The 12,508-nt window shown below is 53.0% G+C and overlaps 2 protein-coding genes across 2 annotated transcripts in view; both read right to left on the bottom strand.

The window, feature by feature from the left end:
• The window catches only part of LOC138756940 (V-type proton ATPase subunit B, brain isoform-like), a 59,702-nt gene extending 58,783 nt beyond the window's left edge, over positions 1–919 (bottom strand). The window contains exon 1 of the mRNA XM_069923405.1: positions 600–919. Coding sequence (XP_069779506.1) covers positions 600–684 — 85 coding nt within the window. The 5' untranslated portion in view covers positions 685–919. The remainder of the gene's footprint in view (positions 1–599) is intronic.
• A 3,698-nt stretch (positions 920–4,617) lies between these two features.
• Positions 4,618–12,508, bottom strand: part of vax2 (ventral anterior homeobox 2) — a 55,711-nt gene continuing 47,820 nt past the window's right edge. The window contains exon 2 of the mRNA XM_069923040.1: positions 4,618–5,995. Coding sequence (XP_069779141.1) covers positions 5,546–5,995 — 450 coding nt within the window. The 3' untranslated portion in view covers positions 4,618–5,545. The remainder of the gene's footprint in view (positions 5,996–12,508) is intronic.

A 12,508-nucleotide genomic window follows, 5' to 3' on the forward strand; every position in this document is an offset into this window, starting at 1 on the left:
CGAGGAGGTTACTGTTACAGCGCCAAGGATAGGGACAGGGGTCTGAATCTGGCGCTGTCGATAAGGAGTTTGTATGTTCTCCCCGGTCTGCGTGGGTTTTCCCTAGGGGCTCTGGTTTCCTCATCCTGACCCTGTAACCCCCCCCCCCCCCGACCCTGTATCTTTGGACAATCCCTGTGTCCCTCTCTCCACTCCCGGACACTCTCCCATCCTCTCCCCACTCCTGGACCCTCTCCCCAACTCCCAGATTTCTCTCCCCACTCCCAGTCCCTCTCCCACTCTCTCCTCACTTCCAGACCCTCTCCCACCCTCTCCCCTCTTTTGGACTCTCTCCCCACTCCAAGATCCTCTTCACTCTGCCAAACCTTCTCCCAACACCCTGACCCTTTCCCATCCTCTCCCCACTCCCAGACCCTCTCCCACTTTCTACCCTCTCTCAGACTTTCTCCCCTATCCAAGATCCTTTCCCCACTCCCAGACCCTCTCCTTGACCCTCTCCCCACTCCGGACTGTCTCTCACCCTCCCCCACTCCTGGTTTAGCCCCACCCCCTTCCCCGCCAGTGCCAACTCTGTCAGCCTGTGTTGTTTCGGTACTCACTGAGGCGAGGCTGTGAGATGTAGTCCCGTGTCAGCGCGCACATGTGCTCCTGAGTGGCTGCCCGCAGCTCCACGCCGCTGGTCATGGTGTCTAAGTCGGTGCCCTGCTCTGTAGGGAGCTGCACTCTCCCCTCTGCACTTCTGCTACGTGTCTGCTGCGCAGGAGGGAGCAGACTGTTTACTGTAAGCAGACAGGCAGAGACTGCTCTGCCCTGTAAACTTTGATCGCAATCTTCTCCAGGGAGGACCACATTCCACCAGCCATGGAGGTCGGAGAAGGTTGAAAGAATCGAAGTTCCGCTCCCAGCTCAGAATCCTCCCCCACAGTACTCCCACCACCCAACCTCATACACCAGGACACCCCCTTCCATACCCATCGAACCAGGGCAGCAAGATTCCGGGGATGAAAGGGTTATCATGTGAGGAACGTTTAACAGCTCTTAGCCTGCATTCATTGGAATTTAAGAGAAGGAGGGGGATCTCATTGCAACATTCTGAATGTTGAAAGGCGTGGACAGAGTCGATGTAGAAAGGTTGTTTCCCACGGTGGGAGAGTCCAGGACAAGAGGGCACAACTTCAGGATTGAAGGGCATCTGCTTAGAATGGAAATTTAGACATACAGCAAGGTAACAGGCCATTCCGGCCCATGAGTCTGTGCCGCCCAACTTCCACCCAATTAACCTACAACACCCGGTACATTTTGAATGGTGGGAGGAAACTGGAGCCCTCGGGGAAAACCTACGCAGACATGGGGAGAACGTACAAACTCCTTACAGACAGCGTGGGATTCGAACCCTGGTCCCGATCACTGACGCTGCACTAACTGCTAACCCCAATGCCTCAAATGCGGCAGAATTTCATCATCCAGAAGGTGGTGAATCTGTGGAATTTGTTGCCACGGGTGGATGTGGAGGTTGGGTCATTGGGTGTATTTAAGGCAGAGATTGATGGGTTCTTGATTAGACAGGGCATCAAAGGTTATGGGGAGAAGGACGGGCAGTGAGGCTGAGGTAGGAAATGGATCAGCTCATGATTCAATGGTGAGGCACACTCGATGGGCTGAATGGCCTGTTTCTGCTCCCATGCCTTATGGTCTTATGGATTTACACAGTGACTGCATGGCCCTGAAGTGCTCAGGGTGCAGGGACACAGTTCCCTGAGAGGAGGTGACACAGGGGCAGCGAAGAATGCAAGTACCACACTTGTCTACACTGATCAGGCCAGTAACCACCAGCTGCATTTGTTGAACAAATCGTATCCACCTTCCCTGAACCCCTCCCTGTCTCTGTAACACCCACCAGGCCCTGGTCTCCTACACTCCTCCCTGTCTGTGTAACCCCCTCCAGTCCCCAACACCCCTCCCTGTCTCTGTGAACTCCCTCCAGTCCCTAGACCTTTCCCTATTTCTATATCCTTTTCAGATCCCTCTCCGGTCCCCAACACCCCGCTCTATCTCTGTAACCTCCTGTGGTTCCCTACGACCATCGCTATCTGTGTAACCCCTTCCAGTCACTACACCCTCCCTGTCTCTGTAACACCCACCACACCATGGTCTCCTACACTCCTCCCTGTCTGTGTAACCCCCTCCAGTTCCCTATACCCCTCCCTGTCTGTGTAACCCCCTCCAGTCCCCTATACCCCACCCTGTCTTTGTAAACCCCCCCTCCAGACCTCCACAACCCTTTCTATCTCTGTAACCCCCTCCAGTCCCTGAAACCCCTCTGTGTCTCTGTAACTCCTTCCGGTCCCTGACACCCCTCCCTGTCTCTGTAACCCCCCCCCCCCTCCGGTCCTGCACACCCCTCACCCTGCCTCGCCCTCTCTTTTCCCCACGTTACATGGTAGCTGTGACAAGATGCCTCTGAGTGCTGGGATCTGAAGGTCGGTTGTGGGAATCCCTCTGTGAACCTGAAAGAAGTGGCAACAAACCCCAGTAATCGCTCAGCCATGCTCCTGTGTTACTATCTTTAAACTTTCCTGGTCTTCCCCAAATAAATAGGCACTGGTGTCTTAATTCAACTCTACTGTCTGATAAGGAATTTTTAAAGTTCTTGGAGGAACAAGTTACTGTTCATTTTGAAAAAAATAACACTGTGGAAGAGACTTCCAGGCTTATTGTTTGGGACACTTTCAAGGTTTTTATTAGGGGACAAATGATCTGTTTGACAGCAGCATCACAGGGCAAACATATGTATAAACCACCTTACAACAATAAATAAAAATACTGCATGAGGTCAAAGTCAGGCAGTGTCTGTGGTTCATTGATTATTCAGGAATCCGATGGCGGAGGGGAAGAAGCTGTCCTTGTGCCACTGAGTGCTCGTCTTCAAGTTCTTGGACCTTTTTCTCGATGGTAGCAGAGTGAAGGGGGCATGGCCTGTGTGGTGGGGTCTTTGAGGATAAAGGCTGCTTTGTTAAGACACCGCCTCTTGTAGATGTTGCCCGTGATGTCACAGGCCGAGCTAACAACCCCCTGGGTTGTCCTGAGTATTCTCTAAACCAGACAGTGATCCAACCATCCCTACCCACAAGTTCTGGGAATGACAGAGCTTTTCAATAATATTTCACCCGGGCACTGTGAACTCTGGGCTTGGACATTAACAATCGCAATTTCTGGTCAGAATTCTGGCCCACTCACTGTAGGAGGGGATGAGAGGGAGGGCATTCCACGACACTGTGGGGGGCTTCCCCATAGAACGACATAACAGAGGGAAGGGGATGGAGTTGGGGCAGAATGAGGAGGAGTTGAGGGGAGGGAGAGAGGATTGGGAGAGTGGGGGAGAGGGCAGAGGATGGGTGGGTGAGAGAGGATGTGGGGGAGTGAAAGGTATGGGAGGAGAAGATGAGAGGGGTAAAGGCTGGTGAGAGAGCGAGAGGGAGAGGAACGATCTGATAATATCACTGGAACTTTCACCCCTGCCATTCCCCCTCTCCCTCCCCCTTCTCCTCAATCCCTCGCCCTCGACCGCACTCCACTCACCCCACTCCCTCCACCTCATGCCTTCCCCCATTGTCCCCTACTTCTCCTTCTTCCCTCCCCATCGCTCCCATCCCTCCCTGACAGGAGAAGGGCTGCTGTGTGAAGGGTCACAACCCTCCCTTTGGGCACACTCAGAATCAGAATTTATTGTCATGAACAAGTCATGAAATTCGTTGTTTTGTGGCAGCGTCACAGGGCAAATGTTCATATAAACCACCTTACAATAATAAATAAAAATAGTGACCGAAAAGTAAGACCGTGTCTTTGGTTCATTCAGGAATCTGATGGCGGAGGGGAAGAAGCTGTCCTTGTGGTGCTGGGTGCTCGTCTTCAGGATCCTGTACCTTTTCCCCGATGGTAACAGAGTGAAGAGGTGTCTTTGAGGATAGAGGCTGCTTTTTTAAGACACTGTTTTGTGTCAACGTCCTTGATAAAGTGAAGTCTGGTGCCTGTGATGTCGCAGGCTGAGTTAACAACCCTCTGGAGTTTATTCTTGTCCAGAGAGTTGGCGCCTCCATATCAGGCAGTGATGCAACTGGCCAGAATGTTCTCCACGATACACCTGTAGAGGTTTACGAGAGTTTTTGGTGACATACTGAATCTCCTCAGACACTTCACAAAGTTCAGCCACTGGCGAGACTTCTTTGTGATTGCATCGACATGGAGGCTCCAGGACAGATCCTTGGAGATGTTGACACCCAGGAATTTAAGTTCTCGACCCTCTCCACTACTGAGCACTTGATGAGGGCTGGATCATGTTCTCTGGGCTTCCTCCTGAAGTCCACAATCATCTTGATTTTGCTAACGTTGAGCACAAGGTTGTTGTCATTACACCACTCAACGAGCTGATCCATCTCCCTCCTGGACGCTTCCTCATCATCGTTTGTGATTCTGCCGACAACTGTGGTCTCATCAGCAAACCTGTAGGTACCATTGAGGAACATAACACTCCCCCCCACCCCTACCCACCTCTCCCTCTGCCAAGCAACCCCCACGCTCAACCCCAGGCTTTGCAGACAGAAACAACCTCTGCCAACCTTCACAATAAATTATAATTTAATCATTGTTGTGGGAGGCCTCGGCTCTGAGGCTGACGAAGCAGGAGGGGAGGGGCTGGGAATGGGGTCCCCTCCCCTCTCCAGGAACTGTACCCCAAGGGGACCCTGCGCCACCGGAGGGTGGGGTTCGTGCACAGGCCTGGGGAGGGGTCTGTGGGGTGGGGAGCACTGCCTCACTTACTGGGGCTGGGTTGGGCTGGAGAAGGAGCTGTGGGAGAGGTGGGGTAGGGGTGGGAGAGGAGCAGGGGAGGAGTGGGAGAGGGGTAGATGTATGGCAGGGGGTGGAGCAGAGGGTTGGGGAATGGCGTTGGATTGGGGGTGGAGGTGGAGCAGGGGAGGAGTGGGGCAGGGTGGGGATGTGGACGTGGGTATGAGTAGGTTTTTGAGGGGCGCAGTGGGATCCCAGCTCTGTGTGGACCCCCATACTGTGACCGCCTCCCTGGGGAAGAATGTGGGCAGGTGGGCCTGGCCCTGACCTTCAACTGCAGACCTGCCCAGCTCCTCCAGACCCTCCAGAGGGGTAAGGAGCAGACTCCGCTGTCCTGATTGTTGGACCAATGGCTGCCCATTCCTGCTACAGATGTGGCCTCTCCTCCGGGGTGCAGCCCCTCTGTCTCGAATTCTGGATGGCTCCAAGGCCGATGACCCCTGCCCACAGCTGACTGAGAGTTCCTGGGAGGGCAGGGGCTCTAGCCTGGGGGTGTGATCAGTCTCAGGGAGGTGGTCAGACCCAGGGAGCTATTCAGTCTTGGAGAGTCGGTCAGTCGGCCTGTGACAGACCAGAGGATGTGGTCAGTCCTGGAGGTCTGGTCTGTCCTGGGGAGACAACACACCGAGGTGGCCAGTCCCGGGGGTCTGGTCCGTCCTAAGGAGATGGTCTGTCCTGGGCAGATGACAGACTGAAGTGGTCAATCCAGTGTGTCCCTGGTCTGTCCTGAGGTGACGGTCTTACTTGGGGAGATGGTCTGTCCTGGGGAGATAGTCTGTCTTGGAGAGATGGTCAGTCTCGGGGAGATGGTCAGTCCTGGAGAAGTGGTCAGTTCTGGGGGTCTGGTCTGTCCTAAAGAGATGGTCAGTCCTGGGGAGAAGGACAGTCCTGGGGTAGTGGTCAGAGCTGGGGCAGAGAGGCCAAGTGGACAGTTGACCAGGCCAGGAGAGTTGCTGGTGGAGGAGACCAGGCCGTAGCCATCACCCAGTGGGGAGTGTAGGCCAGTGGGTTCCAGCGGCCGCTTCTGCTCCAGGAGCCGCAGGATATCGCAGGTCGCGTTGGACTCGGACGTGGCTGGAGAAAGGTTTCCAAGGTCCCGAGTGTGGTCTTTCTTCTGCTTCGTCCGTCTGTTCTGGAACCAGACCTTCACCTGGAACGGGAAAGCAAAATTCACCAGTAGGACATCTCCGCGCATCTGGGAACAGATAAATACTGGATGTAAGGGATCATGAGGGACTTCGATACGCTGGACAGCCAGTACCTTATACCCGAGGTGACAGCAGAAAACACCAGGGGACATCTCTACAAAGTGAAAGGAGAAAAGTTTAGGGGAGGAGCAAATGGAACATTGGCCTTCATTGCTGGAAGGATTGAAAATGTAGGAGCAGAGAGGTTTTGCTGCATCCGTACAAGGTACTGGTGAGGCCACATCTGGAGAACTGTACGCAATTCTGGTCTCCTTAATTGGGGAAGGATGTATTGGCTTTGGAGGTGGTGCAGAGGTATTTCTTACCTTTTCATTCAGGCCCAGAAAAACCTGCTCTGTGGTCCCCTTTCAGCCTGGAGATGGCTGGGGCGTTGATGTTGCTTTCAGGAGACATGACTACTGGTGCCATGACACCGTACATACATGCCGAGCAATGGCTGACTTTGTTACCAATAATCTCCCATGTAACTGTGTAGTGCACATCGAAAGAATCAAAGGCTTGTTGATCCAAACCAAGGCTTTTATTAACTAAAAGACTGGAGCGTATCACATGTAGGTCGACCAGTCCAGAATGATCTGGTCTGGCTCGGAGCAATCCTTTAAGACCTGCCAGTAGGTGTGGCTACACTCTCAGCCAATCACAGTCATCCTGCACTACAATCTGTACGTATACACATTGGTGATAGAATCCATTCTATTCACCCCTTCTTTGAGAACTGACCCTGGGGTGAATAGAGGGCTGATAAAAGAAAAGGGGGTGAACTGGTGGGAGGTTAGGGGCTGTAACGGTCAGGGGGGGGGGGCCTGATCATCTGGCGTGACCACCATGGTGCTGGGATTGGAGTCGCTGGAGTTGTGTCACTGGTGGGCTCGTTGGGTGCAGTCACCGCCTCGCTCAGTTCCCCAGCGGCATTGTCGACAGGCTGGCCTGAGTTGGCGGAGTGGTCCTGAACCCTCTGTTCAAGCACGTGACCTAGAGGAGAAGGATTTGGAGGAGGTTGGGTTGGGAGTGATGCCGGGTCCGATCCGGCTTGGGCTAAGTCCCTTTCCGAGACTGTGTCCTCCCGCCCGTCTGGGTACTCAGTGTAGGCATAATGTGGGTTCGCATGGAGCAGCATCACTCAGTCAATCAAAGGGTCATTCTTTGAGTGCCGGAGGTGGCATCGCAGGAGGGCAGGCCTTGGAACTGTGAGCCACGCCGGTATGGTTATTCCCGATTCGGATTTCCTCGGGAAAGAACATCCTTTCATGGGGGGTGGCATTGGTCGCGGTGCATAGGAGGGAGCAGATGGAGTGTAGGGCGCTAGTGAGCACATCCTGCCAGCGAGTAGTGGGAAGGCCTTTGGACCGGAGGGCAAGCTTAATTGCTTTCCAGATGGTGGCATTCTCTCTTTCAACCTTCCCATTACCGCATGGATTATAGTGGGTGGTCCTGCTCGAAGCAATACCACGCTCCGGAAGGTACTGCTGCAGCTCAGCGCTCATAAATGAGGACCCACGGTCACTGTGGATGTAACTGGAGTACCCGAAGATGGCGAAGATGCTGTGCAGGGCCTCTATGACTGAGGAAGCGGTCATGTCTGAGCAGGGCACAGCAAACAGGAAGCGAGAATACTCATTGATCACCATAAGAATGTAGGTGTTATGGTTGGTCGACGGTAGGGGCCCCTTGAAGTCCATGCCTAGATGTACAAAGGGTCAGGTGGCTTTGATGACGTGGGTGTTCTCCAGATGGAAGAAGTGGGGCTTGCACTCAGCGCACACTGGGCAGGCTCGGGTCATGGAGCGAATTTCCTCGACCGTGTAGGGCAGGTTGCGAGCCTTAACAAAGTGCGTGAACCTAGTGACCCCTGGATGACATAACTCCTCGTGGAGTCTCTGCAGCCTGTCCAGTTGTATGTTGGTGCAAGTCCTCCTGGAGAGCGCATCTGGTGGGTCGTTAAGTTTACCAGGCTGATACAGTATGTCACAATTAGAGGTGGAGAGTTTGATTCTCCACCTGGCGATCTTGTCATTCTTGATCTTACCTCGCTGGGTATTGCTAAACATGAACGAGATCGTGTGTTGGGGTCAGTCAGCAATGTAAAGCGCCTGCCAGTGAGGTGACTGAAGCAAGTGATACATGGATACCATGTTTGGCCTTGAGATACTCTAACAGCCAAAATACGCCAGTATCTAGCAAGCAATGGAAATATAATGAGATGTTTTATCAATATGTCGGCCTATCAGGTTATTTACGAATTCTGGTGCTTCGTCTCAAAACAGGTGGCTCCTTTACAACCTTGGGAACTGGTACAGGTCCTGGATCCGTAGTGTGGGAAGGACTGACTTCTGGACCCACTCCAGAATCGCCAGCGTGAGGCAGTGGAGCCTCAGCATGGCCATCTGAAAGCTGACTAGGGGTCACAGGCTGGGGGGGGGGTGAGTCTATCCTCTCGGGCTCACTCTGAGTAGGAGTGCGAGGGAGGGACGAACCAGGCGAGGCCAGATCTCTTAGGGGTACAGTGTCAGTACTCCCGTCTGGGAATCTAACACGAGCGTAGTTGGGGTTAGTATGCAGTAGCTGAACTGGTTGGACTGAGGGGTCTGTTTTACGTGCCCGAGCGTGGCTGTTCAGCAGCACGGTTCCAGGCTCAGATAAACAGGCTGGCCAGTCCATCACAGTTCCTGATTTCCTAGAAAAGGAAAACATACGTTCATGAGGTGTTTGATTTGTTGCAGGACACAATAAAGACCGAATAGAATGTAGTTCCTCAGGCAGCACCTCCTGCCACCGGGTAACAGGGTAACCATGTGTTTTTAAAGGAAGATTAACAGTCTTCCAGACTGTAGCATTAGCCCTTTCAACCTGCCCATTGCCCTGCGGGTTGTAGCTCGTGGTACGGCTGGTGGCAATCCCCTTCTGTAGCAGGGCTCGCCGCAGTTCAGCGCTCATGAATGCTGAGCCCCTATCGGTATGAATGTAATTGGGAAAACCAAAAATGCTGAAAATTCTGTCGTGACTTAACGACAGACGCTGACGAGACGTCAGGGCAGGGTTTCGCAAAGGGAAACCTGGAATATCCGTCAATATTCGAAATATACATTTTTGTTGATGGAAGGTAACGGTCCTTTAAAATCTAAGCTAATCCTCTCAAAAGGTCGGGTTGCCTTGATGAGAGTGGCCTCCGGAGCTTTGAAGTATTGCGGTTTGCATTCTGCGCAAACAGGACAGCTTTTAGTCAGTTTCCTGACTTCTTCCAGAGAGTAAGGAAGGTTGTTAGCCCTTATGGAGTGGAAGAACCTCGTGAACCCTGGGTGGCACAGTCTGCTATGGATCTCTTTTAGCCCCTCCAGCTGAGCACCAGCAGCAGATCGTGACCATGTGTCAGAGGCATCGTTTAACCTGCCCGGTCTGTACTGGATCTCATAATTATAAGTTGAGAGTTCTATTTGCCAGCGTGCCATCTTATCATTTTTGATTTTACTTTTGTGTTTAGTACTGAACATGTAGGCAACAGATTTCTGATCAGTGACAAGAGTAAATTTTCTGCCGGCTAGAAAGTGTCTCTAGTAGCGAACAACTTTAATAATAGCCTGGGCTTCTTTCTCAATGGCAGGATGTTTAAGTTCAGGTCCACGTAACGTGCGGGAGAAGAATGTCACAGGTCTGCCCTTTTGATTAAGGGTTCCTGCCAAGGCACAATCTGAACCATCAGTTTCCACTTGGAATGGGACATCCTCGTCAATGGACGAGAGTGCAGCTTTGGTAATATCAGCTTTAATTCTCTCGAAAGCCTTCAAGGCCATTGGAGAGAGAGGAAAAGATTTAGTGTCAAACAGAGGGCGTGCCTTCGTGGCTTAGTCCCTAACCCATTTGCAGTAGTAGGGAAAGAATCCCATACACCTTTTAAGGGCTTTTGCTGAGTCTGGGGGTGGTAACTTTTTAAGGGGGCCATTCTTTCCAGGTCGGTGCGAATTTCGCCCTTACGGACAATGTAGCCCAGAATGGGTAGCTCTGTCACGCTGAACACACATTTGCCCTCGTTAAATGTAAGGTTGAGTTCTTTAGCAGTTGCTAAAAATTTATTTAAGTTGTTGTCGTGCTCGGCCTGTGTTTTCCCACAGATAGTGACATTATCCAGATAGGGAAACGTACCCTGTAACTCATTCATCTTAATAATCTTATCCATTTCCCTCTGAAACACGGACACACCATTAGTGACCCCAAAAGGTACCCTTTTAAACTGGTATAACCCCCCCCCCCCACCCATCAGCCTCAAAAGCCATATAGGGTCATTCCTTTTTTTTAAATGGGGATTTGGTGATAAGCTGCTTTGAGGTCGATAGTGGACGAAGAGAAGCACCAAGAAAATGCATCAATAATGAAAGACAATAGATGCATGCACAGTTATACCCAAGGGGAGTGTCCTTAACAGTGGAGATAATGCCCAGCCAATGTTAGTACAGCAAGGCTCGCCAGAGGGGAGAGACAGGCAGCTTGGCAGACATTCACCACAGTGACATTGTCCAGATATGGGAAAGTAGCTGTTAGCCCGCTGGAAAACCGCAACACCATTCATGACCACAAAGGGTACCCCTGAGGAATTGATACAGTCGTCCGTTCACTTTGAAGGCCATGAAAGCTCAGTCTTCTCGGTGGATTGGGAGCTGGTGATAGGCCGAACGTAAGTCAATGGTGGAGAACACATGGTATTGGGCGATCTGATTCACCACATCCGTGATCCGTGGGAGGCGGTATGCATCCAGAAGCGTGAAGCGGTTGACTGTCTGGCTGTAGTCAACCACCATCCGTGGCTTCTCCCCGTTTTTAACCACCACCACCTGGGCCCTCCAGGGACTTGAGCTGGGAACGATAATGCCCTCGTCCAGCAGTCTGCGCACCTCGCTTGTGATAAGTTTCCTGTCTTCGTAACTATATTGCTGGATTTTGGTGGCCACTGGTTTCCAGCCAGGGGTGAGGTTTGCGAAGAGTGCTGGAGGTGTAACCCAGAGGGTAGAGAGGCTACACGTGGGGCACCAGGGCACGGGGGCGCATGGCGTGGGCTGTCGCTGGCAGGAGGCCTCCGGGGTGGAGTGGTTACAGACAGAGAGTGGGGTGTGGGGCCCCCCATAGTGCAGGGAAACAGTTCGGAAATGGCACTGAAAATCTAGTCCCAGCAATACGGGTGCACACAGTTGAGGGAGAACTAACCGTTTAAAATCGGTAAATATGATGCCCTGGACTTTCAGGGTCACCACACAGTACCTCTTTACCCCAGTCGAGTGTGATCTGGTCATCAATGAAATCTTCTGGTCAGTGGGGGGAATGACCAGTCCACAACGGTGGGCCAGGTCTGGACGGATAAATCTCTCGTTTGACCCCGAGTCAAATAAGCAATTGGAATAGTATCCATGCACTTTAATCAGTTCCATTGCTTTCATAAGGGGATGGGGGCAGTCCTAGTCCAGGGTCACTGATGCAGCGACCTGTGCTGGGAACAGTGGAGTCTTGCGTGATGACGTCACGCAGCGTCAGGCCTGAAGTGCACAACGTGTGTGTGGTGATGTCACAGAAGCAGTCGGGCTGGAGCATGGAGGAGCTGGGGCTGCTGCCTGCAGCCTGTTGGGGGCGTCAGCCAGCCAACGTTAAGTGCTGGGGGTCGCTGGCTTGTAGTCGGCGGTGGGGAGGTCAGGCGGGCAGTCATTGGCGGTAGCGGCGGAGGGTACTGGGTCGGTAGCGTCGGTAGTGGCGATGGCGGTAGCAGCAGTTTTTGAAGTCAGGCGGTCGTTGCTCTGTGTGGGAGGTCCAAGCAGGCCAACGTCATCACGGTGAGGGTGGGCTGTACCTTCCGTGCTCGGTGCCTGCCCCGTGACGTCAGGCGCTGCCACGCGGTGGAGCCCTGACTCTCATTGGTCGAGAGCTCTGAAGAAGAGATGTTTGAATGGGATGGTGACGGTTGGGCCTCACACGAGGTGTTGTGTTTGACGGCGACAGACTACAGCAAAGTGGCCATTTTTAAGGCACTTCTGGCACCTGGCTCTCCTCACCGGACACTGGGACCTGCTGTGCTTATCCTTCCCACAGAAGTAGCACTTCGGAGTCCCATCAGGCAATGTTGCGGCAGCCAACAGGCTGTCGGTGGGCCGTGGGGTAGTAGGGTTGAGGGAGGGCATCCTATGCACTTCATAGCGTGGGGTCCAGCCTTGAGAGTAAGCATCCATACTTATGACCACATCCTCCATTGTCTCTGTGATCCGGATCACGTCGTCTAGGTTTTCTCCCCCGTGCTCTAGCAGGCACTGCCTCACCTCATTCGATCGGACCCCGGCCACGTAATCATCCCGAATGAGATCGTTGGTGGTCTCAGCAGCAGTTCTGTCTGAGCGGGCACAGGCTCTTCCCAGTGCCCTTAGTGCTTGGCTATAAGCTCTACAGGACTCACCGGGCAGTTGCCTCCTGGTTGCTAGTTTATA

This window comes from Narcine bancroftii, chromosome 3 (assembly GCF_036971445.1).
Source record: "Narcine bancroftii isolate sNarBan1 chromosome 3, sNarBan1.hap1, whole genome shotgun sequence".
NCBI lineage: Eukaryota > Metazoa > Chordata > Chondrichthyes > Torpediniformes > Narcinidae > Narcine > Narcine bancroftii.